Here is a 20630-nt window from a genome sequence, read left to right on the forward strand (position 1 = left end):
AAATATTTGGTGAAATTTTAATTTCACTTACCCATCTGGTAGTCTTTATCCTTAGGGATCCCATGGCTTTGGAATTAAGAGCTCCAAGCAACAAACCTATATTATCTAAGGTTCTATGACTTTTCCCTGGTGTGCTCTTTGCTGAAATGTCTTCAGAATTATTCCCCACTTCCCAATAAAACCTCTTGTTCACAAGCTGGCTTCCATTATCCCTATTCTGGCTATTAAAGGAATTGACATTAGAACAGGAATGATATTGGTTTAACCATCCCTTTAGTATTGGATTCAGAAAGAAAAGTCCCTTAACTAGAATAAATCCCTGAACGGCAGAATGTGTAAGGGACATATTTTTGAGCCATCTTCTATGTCCCTGGACTATTTAATTTCCTACTTTACTTTGCCAGAATAAAGGATTTAGAATTAATATTATTTAGAATGATATGAAAGTAAAATGGTATGATGGACAGACCACTGATTTCAAAGCCAAGAAAACGCAAGTTCAAGTCATGTCTCTGGACACATCCTGGCTATGTGACTGGGAGTAAGTCAGTTAATGTCTAGTTAACTCTGTAAGTCTATAATTTGCAAGACGTGCTAACCTGCATTGGTAGAGGGAGTCCCCTCATCTGGGAGTTCACTATACCAATGAAATAATAGATTTAACCCTATCAAAATAGGATATAACCACATGCCATCCACTGGACCTTCCTCATTTTTGCCATTGGCTCTCTACCTAAGAGAAAAAATCAGATAATCACTGTTAATGAACGAGAATGGTATTCAAAATAAGTAAAGCAATAATAATAAAAATAATAGCTAACATTTACATAGCACTTAAAATATTCGTAAGGTTTATTTATAAAGCAAAACTTGCAAAGCACTTTGTATACATTTTGTCATTGGATCTTTACAACAACAATGTGTTAGGTGCCATTATTATTTCGATTTTTACAGATGAGGAAACTGAGGCTGAGAGATGTTCAGTGACCCTAGGGTCATACCGCAAATATGTGGGTAACATTCGAACTCTGATCCTCCTGATGCCAAGTTCAACTGTCCATCCACTCTGCCACCTGGTGGAGAAGGAAGATATTGTTATAACATCCAAATTCCTCAGCTCTTATACTCAAATAGGGACAAAATCAATGAGAGGAAATATTATCTCTAGGTCCGTATGATACATTCTAATCCATGGATACTCCTTGTTCTTACTCTTATTTACATTGTAATCCCCATAAAACTCTCAGATCTTTTTTTTTTCTGTTCTTTCTACACTAAGGCAGTCCTGCCCTTTTTAATATCACTTTCATGTTTTCTCCCTTGCCTCATGTGCTAAGTCTTGTCACATAAAGTGACAAGAAGACCCCAAACACTTTAGTTTTTACAGATTCTTTTCTACTTTTCCATTGTAAATGTATAGTATTTCAATCTTTACAATGTGTTTTAAATCTTTTGTGGGATAGTCTGGAAGCCTAATTACCATTCTTCTTGTGCATTTCAAGCAATTGATTAGCAAATCAACCTTTGAAACAAAATCCATTCCTATTTAGGGAGTGTTGATATTAGCACTCTGCTGCCTGCCAGCCTCTTATCAAACCTTTAATTAGTGCTATGTTCAAGATGTGGTGCTGAGTGCTGGTAATGATAACATTTAGAAGGACATAGCCCTTCCCTCCAAGCAGCTTTTAATCTACTGAGGAAATATGTTATGCACATATAAATATATATGTATATATACATATGTGTATATGCACATGTATATGCATACACACACCATGCAAGGTAGAATGTGCATAATATGGGCAAAAGAGACCTCCAAAGAGTTCTTAGAAAAGTTGTTTCATGAACAATAACCTGACCAGAAATTTAGGTATGAAATTAGGGCTGGAAGAGTCCAAGATACCATCCCCTCATTTTCTGTGCCAGTAGATGGGGTTGTTATATAACCTGATACTTGACTTCTGAGCCACAGAGGAGGTATTTGGGAGCTGCCATTGCAGAGATCTCTGCCTCTGATTCTACTGAGAGATTTTGAAAAGTGTAAAAGGAATTGGCTCAATTTGTCAGTGTTAGAATGTTCCCAGTTAGCAGGAGTAGTAAGAGCTCTAAGCAACAATCTCTCCATTGGATTTGATGTTCCCTGTGTCTGAAGAAGGTGGTCAGTAAGATCACCAATCCAATATCACTTCTACACTAGCATGTGGACCTGAGTTGGAGTAGGGAGAGATTCACAGGATGCTGGAAGTATCCATAACTGAAGCTAACTCCTAGGACTGTCTGAGGGTTGAAAGGTCATCTCATTTAACATGCACTTGAAGAAGAATTTGCTCTCCAATATTCCCCAACAAGTGAGCATTCATCCTTTTTTTTAAAAAGATGTCTAGTGAGGGGAATCTCACTAATTCCAAAGGCCACCCATTCAAATTTTGAACAATTCTAATTATTTTTCTTTTATGGAGAAGAACTTTGTTTCTCTCTAACTTTCAACTTTCAATGGGTCTCTGGAGACACAGAATAAGTATACTGATAATAATTGCCAGCATTTATATAGAACTTTAAGGTTTACAAAGCACTTTTCCGTATGTTAACTCTCTTGAATCATCACAACAACCTTGTAAAGGAGGTGCTATCATCCATCCTTTCCATCATCCATCCAGAAAATGCCTTGCCCAGGGATATACAGCTAATATATATTTGAGGTAGGATTCAAACTCAGGTCTTTCCATTTCCAAGTCCCAAGCTCTATCCACTCCACCACCTAGCTACTTGCCTCTTTCTGACTTACATGTGATGACAGACCCTCAGTCTTTAGAAGAAAGGTTTCTTTTCTGCTCTCTAAACCCTTTCTTCTCCAAGCTAAGCATCCTCACTTCTCTCAATCATTTTATATGACATAGTTTTGTGTTTTTGACCCTTCTTTGAATAAACTTTAAATTGCCAATGACTTTAAGTATGCCCCCCCCCAACTAGACCCAATACCACAGATATAAAAAACTGGGAATTCTGTACATTGTATTGTCCATTACAAACTCCAGTGGGGCTATTACTCCCCATGATCTGGATACTATACATCTTTTGATGCAATACGACCTGAGATTGCAAAAGCTAGCACTTACATTACACTATTAGCTTTCCAAATCTTGTATTCAAATCAAACCCTTGGGTCTTTTCACCTGAATAGCTGTGAATATGTGGCTTCTTTATGCTATCATAGTAGGTGGTTGAGCTCATCTTCTTTAAACTCTTGTGCTAAAACTCGTTTCCCACAATCCATGTCCCAAACGGACCTATGGCTTCCAATAAAAGTATGGAAATCATTACAGTTATTGCAAGCTAAGACACTGTGCACTGACACTTTTAAAACAAAGTGGCAGCAGTCAGTGGAAGGGTGTGGGGTGATGGAAAGGGACAAGGATGGTCTCCATCACTGCAAAGGTCTTCAAAAAGGTGCTTAGTCCTAGGGAAGCATAGGAGAGATCTTGGTTTAGAGTTGAAATGGACCTGTGAAATCCTCTAATTCCACCCTTTCATTTTGTATTTGAAGAAACTGAGGCAAGAGAAATAAAGTGTCCAGAGCCATACAGATATCAAGTAATATGTCAGAGAATGGGACCTAGGTTCAGCACATAGTATCATAGATTTAGAACTAGATGGAAACTTAGAAGCCATGAAAACTAACCCTGCTTAATTCACAGATGAGAAAACTGAGGAACAGAGGGGTTAAATAAATTGTTCTGTGTCATACAGCTAATAAGCAATTTGCACCAGGCTTTCTTTCTTCAAGTTCTGCTACAACCTTCAGTATTCGTGAGGAAGCCAACTAATTCAGCCAACTCCTTCATTAGTTCCTCTAAGGTGAATCTGCCAAGATTCCTTCCATTTTAATGGCTTCTGGTTTCTTTGATACTGAGAATGTTACTGTCGATGCAGTTTAGTTTCTCCAAGAGTGTCAACTTGGTCATTGTACAAAGATTATACATTGAGGGCCAACAGTTAAATTAGTGTTTCTTAGGCAGTCTAAGAATTATATGCTGAAATGCAAGGAGGGTACTCAGATTTGAGGGCCATTGTGTCCAAAGGAATGGGAAAGTCCAAAATGAAAAATTTTGGAACATTTGGTCATGTAGCAAGGAAAGAAATATAGGAGCAAATTCAGGAAGTCACAAGGAGCTGGAGAGAAAGGAGAGGAGAAGAAGGCATCAACAGAACATGTGGTTTGCCTGATGGCCTGGGGCCCAGTGCCTACATTTAATCTTATTCTGTTTATACTGGACCAAGTTTATTAAAATGCTCTGGGGGTGAAGCTAGACTGTTACAAGCCATAGTAGAAAAAGGATAAATAAGAACTGTGCTATAGGGAAAAAAGCCCTAGATTTGGAGTCAGAAGAATTAAGTTTGAATCCTAGTGGCAAAATTCACTAGCTAAGTGACTTTGGTCAGTTTTCTATTTCAAATAAGATTCCTCATCTCTAAAATGAAGATAATTATATTTGTCCCACCTACTTCACAGGGACATCGTCAGATTAAGTAAGAAAAAGCTTATAAAATACTATGTAAACCTTCAAGTAGTATAGACATATGAGCTATTATTAATATTATTTCTACCTCTGTTCCCTTGGAAAAGGCTCTTATGGGCCTCAAATTTGATTAGAGGATCAGGTTATGTCCACTGCTGTGCATGTCAGACTTAGCATTCGGATGTGGATAATGGAGTCAGGGAGGCTGATGAACTAGAAAGCAAGGATGTTTGAGAGGACATCAACACTGAATCAATCAACCATTGGTCAAAAAGCATTTGAAGTTCCCAGGCATGATAGTAAGGGTTTGTGTGGAGAGGAAAACTATGAGTCAGGTACTAGATTCATTGAGAATGGAAGGAGAGGATCTTGAGGGTTGGTAGATGATAACGGAAAGGATATGAATATAGGAAAGCTTCTTAATCTGGGTCCATATAAACTCAAATGAGAAAAAAATTCAGCTTTATTCTCAATAATCTCTATCTGAAATTTGCTATTTCCCTGAATTATGATTTTAAAAATCATTTTTCTGAAAAAGATTCTATAGGCTTCAACAGACTCTCTGTTTCTGTCTGTCCGTCTCTCTCTCTCTCTCTCTCTCTCTCTCTCTCTCTCTCTCTCTCTCTCCCTCTCCTTTCTCTCACTCTCTCTTCTCTCTGTCTCTCTGCCTCTCTCTCTCTCTCTCTCTCTCTCACACACACACACACACACACACACACACACACACACACACACACTTTGGGATAGAGTGATATAAATGGTTGGATTGAATGCTAAAAGAAAAAAGTTATGTTGGCAGGAAATAGCATTGAAGAGCAAAGAGTCTTTTCTTCTCATTCATTCTTGGCCTATTGTTTCAAATGTTATCAGCCTAAGAACGAAAAGGTGCTTCTAACCCTTGAAACAGAAAGACATTGTTTTCTGCAGGAAGCCAGGTTTCCATGAGTACCAGGACATGGGAGATAGTATCAGAGAACAGGGTCAAAGGCTAAAGAGAGTTTGTTAACACAAGGATAGGATTCAGGGGGAGGAGAATGTAGTAGAATGGTTAACAGAAGGGGAGGGCAGAATTGGATGGAGATTCAAGAGCAGTAGGGCTAAGGTGGCATGATGAGAGAGTAGATATAAGAGCAAATAAAGGGGAATCATGGAAGTAGGAGAGGAGAAGGTGGACATTTATTAGGCATAGGATGATGAAACATCATTCGAAAGGTGCTATCATGGTCAGAGTTCTGTAGACCATGTCACAACCACCTCTCCCATTCAGTAAACCTCAGAGATTCCCATCTCCTACAATATCAAATATAATAAATTCTCTGATGTTCGAAGCCCTTCATAACTTAGATTCTACCCCACCCCCACCCCTTCCAATATTCTCATATCTTATTCTACCCCCATCCCCTTACTCTTTGATCCAGTGACACTGTCCTCCTTTCTATTTTTCCTAGGAGACCTTCCTCCTCTTGACTCTGGGCATTTTCATTGGTTATTCTCCATTCCTAGACTTCTCTCCTTCCCCATTTCTTCCTCCTGGTTTCCCAGGCTTCCTTTAAATCCTAGATAAAATTCCACCTTCCACAGGATGCCTTTCTTAACTGTATTACCTCCCCTCAATTGATTATATCCTGTTTCTCTTGTATAATAGCTTGTCTGTACATAGTGGTCTGCATTTTGTCTCCCTCATTAGATTATAAGATCCTTGAGGGCTGAGGCGGTCCATTGTCCTTCTTTATATCCCCAGTATTTAGCACATTGCCTAACACTCAGTAGGCACTTAATAAATGCTCATTGACTGACTGACTAATGGAGAATTTGTTCTCTCAAATGCCTGGGGAAAAAGAAGATCTGTCTGAGCATCTGAGTCAGTAAAAATACCTGATTATTGGATTTTCCTGAATGTAGGAGCCTGTTCTCAGCTCCCAGTGACTGGCAGTTCTGAGGTCTCTTAAAGGTCCTTTAATATCTCTGGCTCCAAAATGCCTGGGACCTCTGGTGGTTCTTATACCCCATTTCCACAAGTCCTTTTAGTGTTTCTGGATCCCAGAGACTTCAAAACTAAAATGTCAGTCACAGAAAGAAACTTCCCTACTGCCAGAAATCCACAGATTTAAGTCTTTACCACCCCTGAATTTCATAACAAACACATTTTTTCAATGTCAGCTGTCACCAAGGTTGTAACCTATTCCTTGGGTTGGATAATGAATACATCCAGCACAAATAGAAATGGAAATGATTGATCTTATCCAGCTCATTGTGCAATTAGATTATGAGCTGTGTGACTTGCTACTAGGGAAAAATCCTGGAAATGAATGTTCACCCCTAGAGCTTTTTTCCTGCCTTATTACCATTCCCATTTCCTTTCCCTTTCTATAGATTGCTTTTAAGCTTTTTACAATTTCTTGTCTGGGTTGACAGATGGAAGGCAGCCTGTTTTAAATAGGTGATTCACAGGCAGACACAAAACAGGTTAATACTTAACACTTCAACTTTAGAGTGTGGCACACGGGGACACATGTACATTTATAACAAAAGGGAAAGGGGAAGCCCTAATGAAATGCTTAACTATGAAGCTAGTTTTATTTCTCTCTCTTTCTTTGGATTTCTGCACATGGCCTCTTGCTCTTTACAGATTCTGCTTTGATAGATAGTATTGTGAAGTGTAGGGAGAACAGCAGCAGAGGAATGGAGGAAGGCCAGAGGGATCTAATTATTCCATCTCCAGTTCCAGAAACCAGAGGCTATTAGGTGATTGTAAAAAATCTACTCTGAAAATGGAGGTACTTCAGATACCAAAGGTCTCAGACATCCCTTCACATATGAAGGTGATAATAATAACATATGTATTACCTACCACACAGAAGTATTATGAGGAAAGTGGGCCCTAATGTTCTATAGAAATGGAAGCCATTATTTAGGAGACAAGTACCGACTGATATTCTAGCCCAAGAACTATAACTTTACATAACTCTCCAGTATTAAGGATAGTAGTGACAAAGCAAGTCTAGTGTCTGGACACAGAGCCTAAGACTTCTATAGTAATTAACTCCCCTCTGTCTACTTCTCTTTCCTATTGATTGCTTATGTGGCACCTTGGGGAACCCTTTAACTCACATGGTAGGCCCCTCAGATTGCAGGTGTTCTATGTGTCTAAATCAGGGATATGCTGAAGCCAACTAATACTTGCTTGGGAAAGCCAGTTTTAAACTATCCAGTATACACCTTGGAAAAAGGAAAATACTTGTAAATCAGAACTTGATTTATTGTTTTGTCAATTAGGTTTAAGTCATGTGGAAAATATCAATAAAGCAGATTAAACTTAGTATGTCTTTCAGAGAGCCAATTATTAAACATTGACTAGCACACCACTGGTCTATATATCTCTTAAAACCATTGCTCAGAACTCCTCTTGATGTGCTTGCTTTTAGTCATCCAGAGGATTGTTAGTTCCAAGTTAAAGCATTTAAAGAACAAGCATAAGAAGATAAGTAACAATAACCCCCTTCCACAACAAAACTGGGATACACTCTCTCACACATACGCACTCAAGAGTAGATGTACCCAGGGATCATATCTGGAGGTTATGTGTGAACAGAGACCATATGTGGGGGCACCGGGAGTGAGGTGCACTCCAGGACTCCAACAATTTAGAGCTGCTGACATCTTCTAGTGATAGTACCCTGTGTTCCCACTAGGCCTACTCTCTGCTGGTCTCCTACTGTCTGGATACTGTTCTGCAGGATGTTTTTTGGCCAGTCAGCCTCTTCTGGAAGCTGTTTAGCTGAATGCTGATAGTTGGGGTGCATAGTTCCTTTGGGACACTGCTCTGGTGAATACCCCTTTACTGCTTTTCTGGATGCTTCATTGATCCATGGCTCACCCTGTAGTTTCTGACAGATGGTACTTGACTGAATGCTGCTCACTTGGATTCCTTGTGTTCAGCTTCTGGATCAACTGAAATTCTTTTCTATGTCTTCCTTGAGAAGAGTAGATGCTGCCATGACCTTTTAGCTTAAAGCTACGGGTTATATCTTCTTCTTTTTAAATAAATGGCAGAAACCCTTGCCTGTGACTAAGAAAAGTCTTCCCTTGTGTTCTTCTGTCTTGTTTCCTAAGAATTATGGCTACCAAACCTCGTATTCCTTCAGCAGGAGATTCTCAGCCATAGGTACCATGTTCATTAGAACAAATAGCATGGTCTTCCCAGTAAGCTAAGGCCCACCATTCAATCTTTTCTTTGGACTCATTCCTGGTCCCTGAGCTTAGGGTCTCTATGAGAAATAACAATGCTCTAGCTCATGGTAGGTATTCCATATGCCTCCCAATCTCAATCTTTCAAGGTTAGGCTATAGATCAGGGTAATGCTTATTTACCCAATTCTTACCAAACATTTCTGAGAGTTAGAGTTCCCTAGTTTTCAAATCCTAAGTCTCTTTTGTTCTACCATATAGCTAAGTGGGTAAAGAAAGGCAGATACAATGCTAAGTCTAGGAGACAAGGTCCTTATTTCCTCTACTTGCTTAGCTCCATCTATCGCCTTTTTGTAAATAAAAACAGCTGGCAAAAAGGCTTGGAATGACTTTGACACATATGGTTGCACTTAAGTGCATCATTTGATGTGGAAATGACAGCTGAGGTATGTCACCCATTTCTACTTTCTAACATACCAGGAGTTGCCCTGGTTGTCCCTAAGAGTTAAGTTTTCAACACAGCCCCAAATTCTCCGTTTGACTACAGACAAGACTCTATGGGTGTATCTACATATCTACATCTACATTTATTTATATAATTCATATCTATATCTACATCATCTCTATATATAATTGTTGTTCAGAGCCAGGTTGATATTTAGGTAACAGGAGTTTTGCCAGATAGTCAGTTTTGCCCAGATTTATTCATTACAGGTGCTTCATGTTTAGTTAAGAGAAAAAACAAACAAACAAATAAACATGGGAGGAAAAAAACAAGAAGAATCTTCTGCTGTGGGAAAAGTGAAACAACAAAACAAAAATAGGAACAAAAACCAAAACCACAAAGAGGAGAGATCCTTTCCTCTAGAATGTAATTAACTCTTGAGATAACATCTTATCTTTGTTATTTCAGATTACAAACATTTATTAAATGGTCACTATCTGCTAGAAACTAGGAATAGTGGGGTAAAAACCAAACAAGCAATATGGCAACAAGCATTTATTAAGTGTGGACTATGTCTCCGGCACTGTGTAAGCATAGGGCATACAAATACAAGCAAAAAGAAAGGCAGTCCACTCCCTCAAGTAGCTTACACTCTAATGGAGGAAGATAAAACACAGAAGGAAGTTGTGATAAAGGTGGGAGGTGGAAGTAGGTACAGACATGGAGGTATAGTATCAATGTCCAGAAAGTCAGAATCAGAGCCAGGAGAGGGATGAAGGTTGGTTAGAATGGGCTCCTTCCCAAAATGGAGGCCCTAGCAGGGACTAACCAATGGGAGAGGAGGGCCAGCATGATAGGGAAATATTCCAGGATGAGAAGGCCCCAGGGAAGGATGGATGTTCCAGAGTGAGAAGGTCCCAGGTTCTAAGAGAAATTCAACAGAAAGATGGCAGCTGATGTGTGGTGTTGAGGAAGCCAAGTGACGCAGTGGATAGAGCACTGGAGCCTGGAGTCAGGAAGACCTGAGTTCAAATCCGGCCTCAGACACTTACTAGCGGCATGACCCTGTGCAAGTCACTTAACCTCTGTTTGCATCGGTATCCTTATCTCATTTTTGTGAGATAAATGAAATAATAATTGTAAAGTGTTTAGCACATTGCTGACGTGTAATAAGTGCTAAATAAATATAGTTATCATTATTACTATTATTATTTTTATTGTGGTGATTAGCACAGAGCCTGACACATAGTAAGTTAGAGAGAGAGTTTTAACTGGAGCATAAATATATTTGTAGCCTATGGTAACCAGGTGGAAGGGAAGGGAAAGGGGGAGCAGAGGGGGAGGAGATGAAGAGGAGGGGTGGGGAGGAGGGAAAGGGGGGAGAGAGAGAGAGAAAGAGAGAGAAAGGGGTGGGGGCAAGAAAAATGGGAGAATAGTGGGAACAGTTAGTTTTGGCAAGGGAGAGGGACTTTTTTATCTTCGGAAACCTGAGGGAAGGAGGTGATAATGAAAGAAGTCACCTTCACTAATTAAATCCTTTTGCCATCTCACTGGGGTAAGTGTGTAGATCACAGTTTAGTCATACCCTCTCTCTTGTCTTGATCGCACCCTGGCATAAATTCCCCTTAAAGAATCCACTCCTTATACCAGAGACCTTCCTTCCTCAAGCAGCTGGGCAGTGCTTTGCATCGAGAACTGGACCTGGAGCCAGGAAGATCTGAGTTGGAATATTGCCTTTGACATTCACTAGTTTTATGACCCTGGGCCAAGTTATTGAAACTCTCCTAGGCTGTTTCTTCCTTTGTAAAATGATGGTGATAGTAGCACCTGCCTTACAGGATTGTTGGAAGAACCCAATGAGTTAATATCTGTAAAACGTTTTGCTAACCTTCAGGTGTTCCAGAAATGCTAGCTATTATTCTAATTCTCCTAGGTTTTTTACTTGTTCAGGTATACCAGTACAATGCTCCCGCCAACTCTGTCTCTTACAACATACTCTTTCTTTCTGACTAGCTGAGTTATCTATTGGCCTTTATAACTTTGTTTAAAATATTTCTTTCTCATAACTCACAAGGAAATGGAAATGGCATACAAGAAAATGATCCACTAACAAGACATCATTCTCAACTGAAGCCTTAGAACCGAGAGATGCCCATTCACCATTGTCATGGAGGGTGTGTTGCAAAGTCCAAATTCAAGATGGGTGGGCTCTAGAGTACATGACCCATAACATCCCTTTTGACTCTAGATCTCAAGATTCTATAAAAGCCAATCATATTTTCTGATCCATGACAGACCTTTTCAATGTTGATACTTAAATATTTATTTGTGCCCTCAAACTTTTTTCTTAAAGTTGCCCATGTTAATTTCCAGTCTCCTCTGCATTCCAGGTTTGTTTTCATACCTATGAAGAGAAAAACAAAGAAACTGGTTAGGGCTCTTTTTCTCCAACTGACACTAATATTTATGCCACGTGCTACAACCACATGAATAATTATCTTCATAGACTGTATAATTGATCCTCAACAAAGAAACTTCAGCAAATATGGTTCCTGCATGTTTGACCTGGTGAATATTTTGAAGTGGTTGCAGAAGCTCCCCTCTGCTGCTTAGTAGTGGGGTCACTCTGGACTTCATTTCCAATAGTCTTAGCTTCTTCATCTCTCAAATGAGGGTGGTGATAATATTTGCATTCCATAACTCTTGGGATTACTTCAAAGTCAAATGAAAGATGAACTGAAATGAACATTTAAATATAAATACACTGCATGCAGAAATACAGAGACCAGTATATTTTCTAAATATCCTTTTTTTTTGAGTGAGAATAATATACTGATGGCTTTTGGGGTCAGCTTCTTGGCGTCTTTAGAGTTTCTGAGCCCTTAGTTTTACTAAGACTGGACAATCTAGGGGTAACTATTCCTGTTTGCTGATGAGAAAATAAACACATATTCTGTCAAATGAGGTTTTTTTATGTGATCTTTTTAAAAATCAATGTTTTGAACAAGTCTTTTTGTTTCCATTAATACTGCAGAGGAGAGCATTAAGAACAGCCTCTGAAAAACTCAGGAATCGATCCTCTTTTTCTACAAACATTGTATACACCACTCCAGGAACTCGAGTCAACAGATATATCAGCCGTTTGATAGAAGCCCGGCAAACAGAGTCTGAGATGGCAGACTTGAATTTCTTTACCCTAAAGTATAAACATAAAGAACGGGAAGAAAAAGTAAGTGACTGGTTTAAAATTTTGAGCTCAAGGCCCCACATGAAAGTTACTTAATATTTAGGGTTTGATTTCTATGACATTTTTTTTGCATTTTTCTTTTTGGCTAATAAAATAAATTTTTAAAAAAGGCAGGGTTTGGGGAGTAAGGGAAGATATTATTCCTTTTACATTTTCAAAATTCCTGAGATAATATAACATTTTCATAAACTTCCTTTATAACTATTATTAAGACTGTGTTTCTCTCTACATACCTCTCAGTTGAACATCTGCAAGCATCTCCTCAGCATCTAATTTCCAACATTTTTTCTTCCACAGTATCACCAGCTTCAAGATGAGTATTTCACCAGTGCTGTGGTCCTTTCACTGGTTCTAGCTGCCTTATTTGGCCTTGTCTACCTTCTAATAATCCCACAGTGAGTAGCTTTTCCCCCGTTAATATAGTCGAAAACCTTGTTAAGTATTCTGCTCCCTTACTCCACTCCTCCCAATCAAAGATTAATTACATTGACTGTGGCTTTACTTTCTCAAGTGAACCTTCTGACTCCAAAGCAATAAATCAACATTTGGGAAAACAATTAAGCTGAAAGATTTCATTAATGCCTTTTATTTCAAATTGGAGTCATGTGTGACTTTAAAAGTTTAAATGTGAATGTTTTTCATTTAAAAAAATTAAATTCATTGCTAAATGTCTACATGTTTTATATAATAAGAAATATAAAGTTTGAATAACACTATAATGCCTACAGGATCAAATACAAAATGTTCTTTGGTGTTCAAAGGTCTTGATAACCAACTCCCCTCTTACCTTTCCAGTCTTCTTACACCCTACTCTGCAACCCATACTTTTCAATCAAGTGACCCTGTCCTCCTGGGTATTCCAGGAACAACTCCATTTCTTAACTCTGGGCATTTTCTCTGGCTACTGTCTGTGCCTGGAATGTTCCCCCTCCTCTGTTCTGCCTACTGATCCCTCTAGCTTCCACCTACTGATCTCCCTGACTTCAACTAAAATTCCATTTTTTTACAGGAAGCCTTCCCCAACCACTCTTAATTCTAATGTCTCCCTTCTATTAATTATTTCTTGTTTATCCTGAATATAATTTACTTTGTATATGTTTACTTGTATCCCCCATTAAATTGGAAGCTCTTTGAGGGTTTCCTCTTTTTGTATTCCTAGCACTTAACACAGTACCTGGTACATGGTAGTACTTAATAAATATAGATTGATCATAAGTAATTAGTAGAAAGTGTTTGGAAAGAAAACTTCCCCCCTAGCTATGCTCCTGACTGGGAGATTGTGGTTAGAGGCTTAAAATGAGAGCTCTTGTACTCTGTTTGCCAGTACTTTCATCCACCTAATGAAATAGCACCCTTTGTCCCAGTGGTGTGAGAAGATCCATATGGAAAGGGTTGGTCCTACCACTTATTTGCTGTGGAGCCACAGGCAAGACAGTTTCCTTTGTGAATCAGTTTCCTCCTCTCTATAATAATATTATCTTTGCTGTTTACCAGAGAGAGCTATTTAGAGGATTAAATGAAATATTGCACGTAAAGCATTTTCTATAATATTAACAGCTAGCAGTCATATAGGAGCAGTTCTAGGTAGTGCAGTGGATAGAGGGCCGGGCCTGGAGTCAGGAGGTCCTGAGTTCAAATCTGGCTTCATATTCTTCCTAACTATGTGATCCTGGGCAAGTCATTCAACTCTGTTCGCCTTCGTTTCAATCTATAAAATGAGCTGGAGAAAGAAATGGCCAGCTACTTTAGTATCTTTACCAAGAAAACTCCAAATGAGGTCATAAAGAGTCAGACATGACTGAAAAGCAACTAAACATCAGAAGCATTTATAGTACTGTAAACTTTGCAGAGCGCTTTACAAATATTATCTTATTTTATTCTCAGAACAGTCCTTGGAAGTAGATGCTATCATTATCCTCATTTTACAAATGAAGAAACTGAGGCAGATAGAAGTTAAGTGACATGCTCTAGGTCACACAGCTAGCATTTGAATGTAAGTCTCCCTAAATCCAGGCCCAAGGTTCTATCTGCTGTGCCACCTAGCTGCCTATAGAACTTTTTATCTACATGAGGTTATAAAGCTCAAGTTGCTAATACTGTTATTGGGGGACAGTGTAATATCATGGTTAGAGGACTGTCCTTTGAACCAGGAAGGCCCGGGTTCAAGTCCTGTTTATGAAGCAACTTTCTGTGTGACCTTTAAGCCACTTAAACTTTGTGAGCCCTAGGAAACACAGTAAGATTTCAAGTTAAAAAAAGTATCTGATAAACTGCGGAGGAAGGGAAGGGATTTCCATACAGAGAGTTCTCGACTCCAATGAAGTCATAGGTCTAGACCTACTTTTTAAAAATTATGATTATACTCTACAGATCACAGCCCCTCCACACTTTAGTAGATGGTCTTCATAAATTATTGTGGCCAAAAATCTATCACTTGTTGGTCAGCCTTCTGGTGATTAGCTTATCCATATTTGTACTAGTCTGGGTCTTGGATAATTATCAACCAATCCGTCAGTATTTATTAAGCTCCATGCATTGTGTAAAGCACCAGGGATACAAATCGAAACAGTGAGAGACACACAGTCTATCATTCTGTTGGCATAGACCTTGAGAACTCAAGGTCATCTCATTAATTGAGTTCAATAAGCATTAAGTACCCATCATGTGTCAAACACTATTGTGGGAATTGGGGATTAAAAAAAAAGATAAAAATGAGTTAGAAAAGGAAATGACATTTGAGTTGAATATTTTTCTTTTTCCTTTTTTTATTTTAAAAATCGAATCTTTCTCTCTTGTTGAGGCTAGAAGCAGTGTCCACTGATGGGCCCAATCTCACATTGATTGGCTCAGGAGTTTACTGACCTGGATCATTTCCACCCCCCCCCTTAGGCAACCTAATGAACTTCCCCCAGGGGCTCACTATATCAATCCCAAGCTTAGTGCAAACACTCACTGCATCTCAGAACTTCAGAGTTTATGAGACCTGCTGGCCTCTGCCTCCGAGGAAGTTGGGATTAGAGGTTTGTGCCACCATGCTCAGCCTTAAGCTAAACCTTAAAAAGAGTTAGGGAAAAGAACATGACAAGAATGTGGGTGGAGAAAACAAGTATGGAAATGCTCACATGATTGAATCAGTGCCCTAATTCTTTTCTCCTCCTAGGAGTATCATCGTCCTGGTTCTCCTGGTGTTTTGCATATGCTTCCTAGTGGCTTGTATTATGTATCTACACGTCACACGAGTTCAGGTATACTCATATTCTTTGACTTTTTGTATTAATCATTTCAATGATTTTGAACTGTCAGCTCAAGAGATTTAGTAGAGCCTTCCCTGATTATGCTTGCTGTCAAATGCAAGGGAGAAGTTGTTTCCACAAACCGGCTAGCAGCTGTTGTGGGGGTGTAAGACCAACCCAAGCCCAACAACAAGAACGCTACCAGCATGCTGCAAAAGCACAGGTTCTTTTGATCTGCCTAAATAAGGAAAGCAAGGTTAAGGGGTTGACAAGCTTACTTCAATTCAGCATACAAATATCATTCACTTAGTTCAGGGGGAGAGACCAGCACCCTGAACTTCGGAGCAAAATACGAACAAAGTACAAACATCAACAGACCTTGTCTGATTCAAATCCCAATACATAGTTACCAGAGTTTAACAAAGTCCCAACATCCGGGTTTATGAGCTGGAGGGCTTCTTAGCTACAGCTGCCCGGGATTCTTCAAACGCCACCAAGAGTGAGAGCCCTGCGCAAATGGCTGTGTCTTCTCTTCTTATAGGGTTTCAGATGTCATCAAACGTCATCTGAATGACCAGAACTTAGGCTGCTATGATTGGCTCTTGAGTTAGCATCTCCCCTTAGTTAGCCCCACCTTGGGCCCCACCTTAGTTACCAATCCACACCCACATAGGTTTTATATCTAATAGGGGTTTGGGCTTGGGGCTTAGCACCTAGTAAGACTCAATAAAATACACTGAATTACTCAAAGGAAACAAAAGCCAAACTCTTCAGGGGCACTTGGTCGAACTAAGTGTTAAGAGCCCATTTTGCTTACCAACACAGAAGTTGAGGCAGTTATCTGTATATACCAAATCAAAAATATTCTCATCTCAGAAATGAGTGGAGAGGTTGATGTACATCAAAACATTCATAGCAGCAGTGTTGGTGGTAATGAAGAACTAGGAACAAAGTAAATGCCCATTGATTGGGGAAATGGCTAAACTAATTGTGGTACATGAATGTAATGGAATATTACTGTTCCATGACAAATGATGACTACCAAGAATTCAGAAAATACAGAAAGATAAATGAACTGATACAGAGTAAAGTAAACAAACAGAACCAGGAGAACAATATTTACAACAATGTGTAACTGAACATGATGGCAACTGTAATGATTCATTTTGTCCTTGAATAAGGGCTGAGAAAAAGGCCCCTCCATCCCTTTTTTTGCACAAGTGGAGGGTGATGGTTTTGGAATATTGCATTTGCTGTCATACTGAATTGATGTGCTGTTTAATTTTGCTAGATTGCTTTTTCTTTTTTAGTTACAAGGAGTATTGTTGGGTAGGGGAAGGAAAGGGTGATGTTTAGAAATGAAGGTGATTAAAAAAAGATATCTGTACAGTTAAATAAACTAGAGAGTTGGACCACATGATTTCTAAAGTCCCTTCTAGCTCTAAATCTCAAGATCCTCTTTTCCCCTAACAACTGTCTACACTGAACAAATTCACTAAGGATTTGTGTTCTACTTTTCCACTTTTCTTGATCTTTGTACTTGCGGGATTCTGGAATAGAATTGAACATCTAAGCCTCATGAACCTCTCAAAAATCTTCCATGGCATAGTATAAAAGAAACATCCTTATTCCACATAATTCAGGTTTCTGTTATTTCCTTCATTATGAGTAACCATAACATTAGTCAAACACGTATCTATCAAAGTCTGGTCTGAAATACTATACTGTATACATACACATATTCATACCTGCATATAGTTCCGTTTATAATTAAGGAGTTTTTCTTGAAGCTGAAACATGTAAAAAAATACCCTGTGATGATTCTATGGGAGTTAGCTAATACTAGTTTAACAGAGTCCTTTGACAAGTGAGAGGTAGTGATGTTCTTCACAAAACATTTTTTTTTTTATGAGCAAAAAGGTATGGTCATCATTAACGGATGTGGTGTTAGTTAAACAGATGCTTTAATAAACAGCCAATGGATAAACATAAGCATAATTGTCTAGGGTGTGTAACTGTGTGATAACAAGTCAAGCTTTAGTGGCTAATCATCTCTGGAAATAGGTATTCCCAGATAATTTGAGTGAAGGTATTCATTGATTTGAACCATCTGAACAACTGACTTAATTCTAAATTTTATTTTATCAGCAAAAAGCTGACCAAAATCTTTTAGCTATTTTTCCTTCTGAGCCCTCAAGGCTTTTCTTCTGGGAACTACACTTTTTTTTAGATAGATGTTAACAAAGAGTCAAGCTTACAAAGCATTATGCAGCTTGAGCAGCATGTGTTTAACCTCAGTAAATAGCAAACTCAGCTATTCAGAAGTATTAAAGACATTATATTTCACATAATCTTTAAATGTGGACAATTTGAACTTACTAAACAGCAACTGTAATGGGAAAACAATATTTGAAATAATTAGATGATAGATTTAGAGCTGGAAGGAGTCTCAGAGGCCAACTAGTCTAGCTTCCTCATTTTACAGAAGAACCCTAGGCCCAGAGAGATGAAGTAGATTGCTCCAGGTTACGTTGTAGTAAGCATGAGAGGCAGGATTAGGACCCACTTCATCTGACTCCAGTTCAGTGCTCCTCCAAAGACTGGGGTTTGAATTCTATTTCTGCTATTTCTTAGTCATGTGAACTGGGACACATTTGCCTTTCTGGTGGTCAGTTTCTTGATCTTTACAATAAAGAGATGGAACTAGATTAATACTAAATTCTCTTTCAGCCTCAATATTCTGTGATCCTATAATGAAAAGCAATTCAAATCCATTTTAAAAGTCTTTGAGTGGCCACTATTAAGTACCATTAATTAATTTAGCCAATATTTATTTAATTCCTTCAATGTACAAAACTCTGTCTTAGATTAAAAAGATGAATAAAACTTGGTATGTATATTCTAGTAAGAGTGGTCAGTTTTATGAAAATAGTTTGTATACAATCATTGGCTACATAAAGAGTAGGGTAGATACTTTCCCTCAGGGCCAATGGGAATGCTGGTCTAGGGAATGCCAGTCCACTTGGCCCATTCTTTACATACCTATGTATATAAGGCAATCTAATTGGAAAGATGCAAAGTTCTGTGGGAGATGAGAGACCAGAGTGGTTGGATTTGATTTCACTATGATTATTTTAGAAAGGGCTTCTTTGGAGCAAGTAATTTGGCTAATCGAACCACCTGTTTTCACAGTATGTTAATAGGCAATGTCAAATAACTAATCATCTCCCTTTTTCTCCATCTCTACTCTACACACAGCTTGTTGATCATATACCATTTTCCTGAGAGTGATATGGTCTTTTCTAGGATACTATAATGCACTCGTATTTCCATGCTTAAATGGAATATATTCTTATGCGTTTGGGTGCTCATTCTATCCATAGTAGTGGTTGTAATAGTAGCAATAGAAACAGCAGCAGTACTGGCACCAGCAAGGGCAGCTGTTTTTTATGTAGTTTTTTAAAGTTTGCAAAATGGCATCCATTGTATTACTTATTTGATCAACAACCCTGTGAGGTAGTTGCTAATAGTATTATTATTTTAGAGATAAGGCATCTGAGCCCCAGGGAAGTTAAGTGATTTTTGGGTTAAATCACATGGTAAATATTTAAGGCAGGATTTAAATTCAGTCTTCTTGGCATCACATTCACTACTAACTACTCATGCCACATTACCTCATCATTGAAAAATCACAACCTATCATTAGCTTCTCATCCTGTATGACCCTTGTTTAATTCTTCCTATAAATATTCATAGAGAAGTTACCCAATTTACTTACCTAGAGCTTTAAGCATTATGTGGGCCTCAGTGCAACATTTTGGGATTTCCATCAATTATCCCTTAATTTCACTGCATGACCCAACTACTTTTCTGATTATGGTATATGATTAGAATGTATGCAGTGAATTATATGAGTAATAATAATGATAAAAATAATAACAGTCTTTATGTGCACATTAGGAACTGTAGAAAAAGCCAAGGCAGATTTGCAAAGAATCCTAACAAAAATCCATACAATGTTAATAAAATATGCTCCCCAACCCTAAGATTAATATATTCCCATCAAAAGGAAGAAGAGGATTAATAGGCATTCTCAGAATACTTGATAAATTAGACACAAAAATACCGAAATACCTTTGGAATAAGCAACAATAAATCCTGATAATAGCTGCACCCCACTGAACAATCCAAAACAATTTACCTTGGGAGAGGATCATTTACAAAACAAAGCTCTAAATGTGGCATCAAGAGGTCAAGCTTTCATGGGATTTTTGAGTCACCTGATAGTACATTTAAAATATAGTGGAATATGAAGTCCTTTAAACCCAGAGACATTCAGGACAACTAGTCTTTGATATTCCATTAGCCCAATAGATCTGGGATTTCATCAGTGTGACCCCTCCCTTTTCTCAGTGTACATCACAACCTAGCAATTTCTTCTTTCCCTGAGCATTTCTTATCCATGTTGCTCCCTAATTCTTCACAAAGGAGTTGTTTCAACAACTCTGTTTCTGCTGCTGCTGCCACCACTTTTGCTGCTGCTGCTGCCACCACCACTTCTTCTTTCTCCTCACCAGCTCCTCTTGCCAAATCTGCATGAAGGCCATTCTCTGATTTTCCTCTCAAGTCTGTAGCAAGGCTGTTCTCTGCTCCTGTTTTAAAACTCCGAATACAATATGATCTCAAAATATCCACCCTTTTAGCACAGTTCTCCGGAGCCAGGCTTATCAGCTCAAGCCCTTGCTCCAGCCATCTGACACTCCTCCATGCGTGGGCTTTTTATCCCACAGCCTTTGCTCCAGCCTGTCTCTTCTGGAGTGCTAGTTCTGTGGGGAGAGAGAAGGAGGGATTATCTCCTGCTCTGGGCCCCACTTCCACCAGCCTGTTTTCCTTCAGGCTTTTCTTGCTCCTGGGGCTCCATAGAACCATAGCCACCCCAAGTACAAAGAGCAATCCAAAAACTGGGAAGAATTCAACCACCCCAGTACCCCCCAAAATGCC

The 20630-nt window shown here is 38.8% G+C and overlaps 1 protein-coding gene and 1 long non-coding RNA gene across 2 annotated transcripts in view; one reads left to right on the forward strand and one right to left on the reverse strand.

Moving 5' to 3' along the window:
• The window catches only part of ADCY1 (adenylate cyclase 1), a 351817-nt gene that overhangs the window by 271585 nt on the left and 59602 nt on the right, over window positions 1-20630 (forward strand). Inside the window, exons 9-11 of the mRNA XM_036738252.1 lie at window positions 12184-12378; window positions 12694-12791; window positions 15557-15641. Of these exons, the coding sequence (XP_036594147.1) occupies window positions 12184-12378; window positions 12694-12791; window positions 15557-15641 (378 nt within the window). The remainder of the gene's footprint in view (window positions 1-12183; window positions 12379-12693; window positions 12792-15556; window positions 15642-20630) is intronic.
• The window catches only part of LOC118831095, a 58986-nt gene continuing 48998 nt past the window's right edge, over window positions 10643-20630 (reverse strand). Inside the window, exon 3 of the long non-coding RNA XR_005009122.1 lies at window positions 10643-12345. This is a non-coding gene — a long non-coding RNA (uncharacterized LOC118831095). The remainder of the gene's footprint in view (window positions 12346-20630) is intronic.

Source organism: Trichosurus vulpecula, chromosome 9 (assembly GCF_011100635.1).
Source record: "Trichosurus vulpecula isolate mTriVul1 chromosome 9, mTriVul1.pri, whole genome shotgun sequence".
In the NCBI taxonomy this organism is placed as follows: Eukaryota; Metazoa; Chordata; class Mammalia; order Diprotodontia; family Phalangeridae; genus Trichosurus; species Trichosurus vulpecula.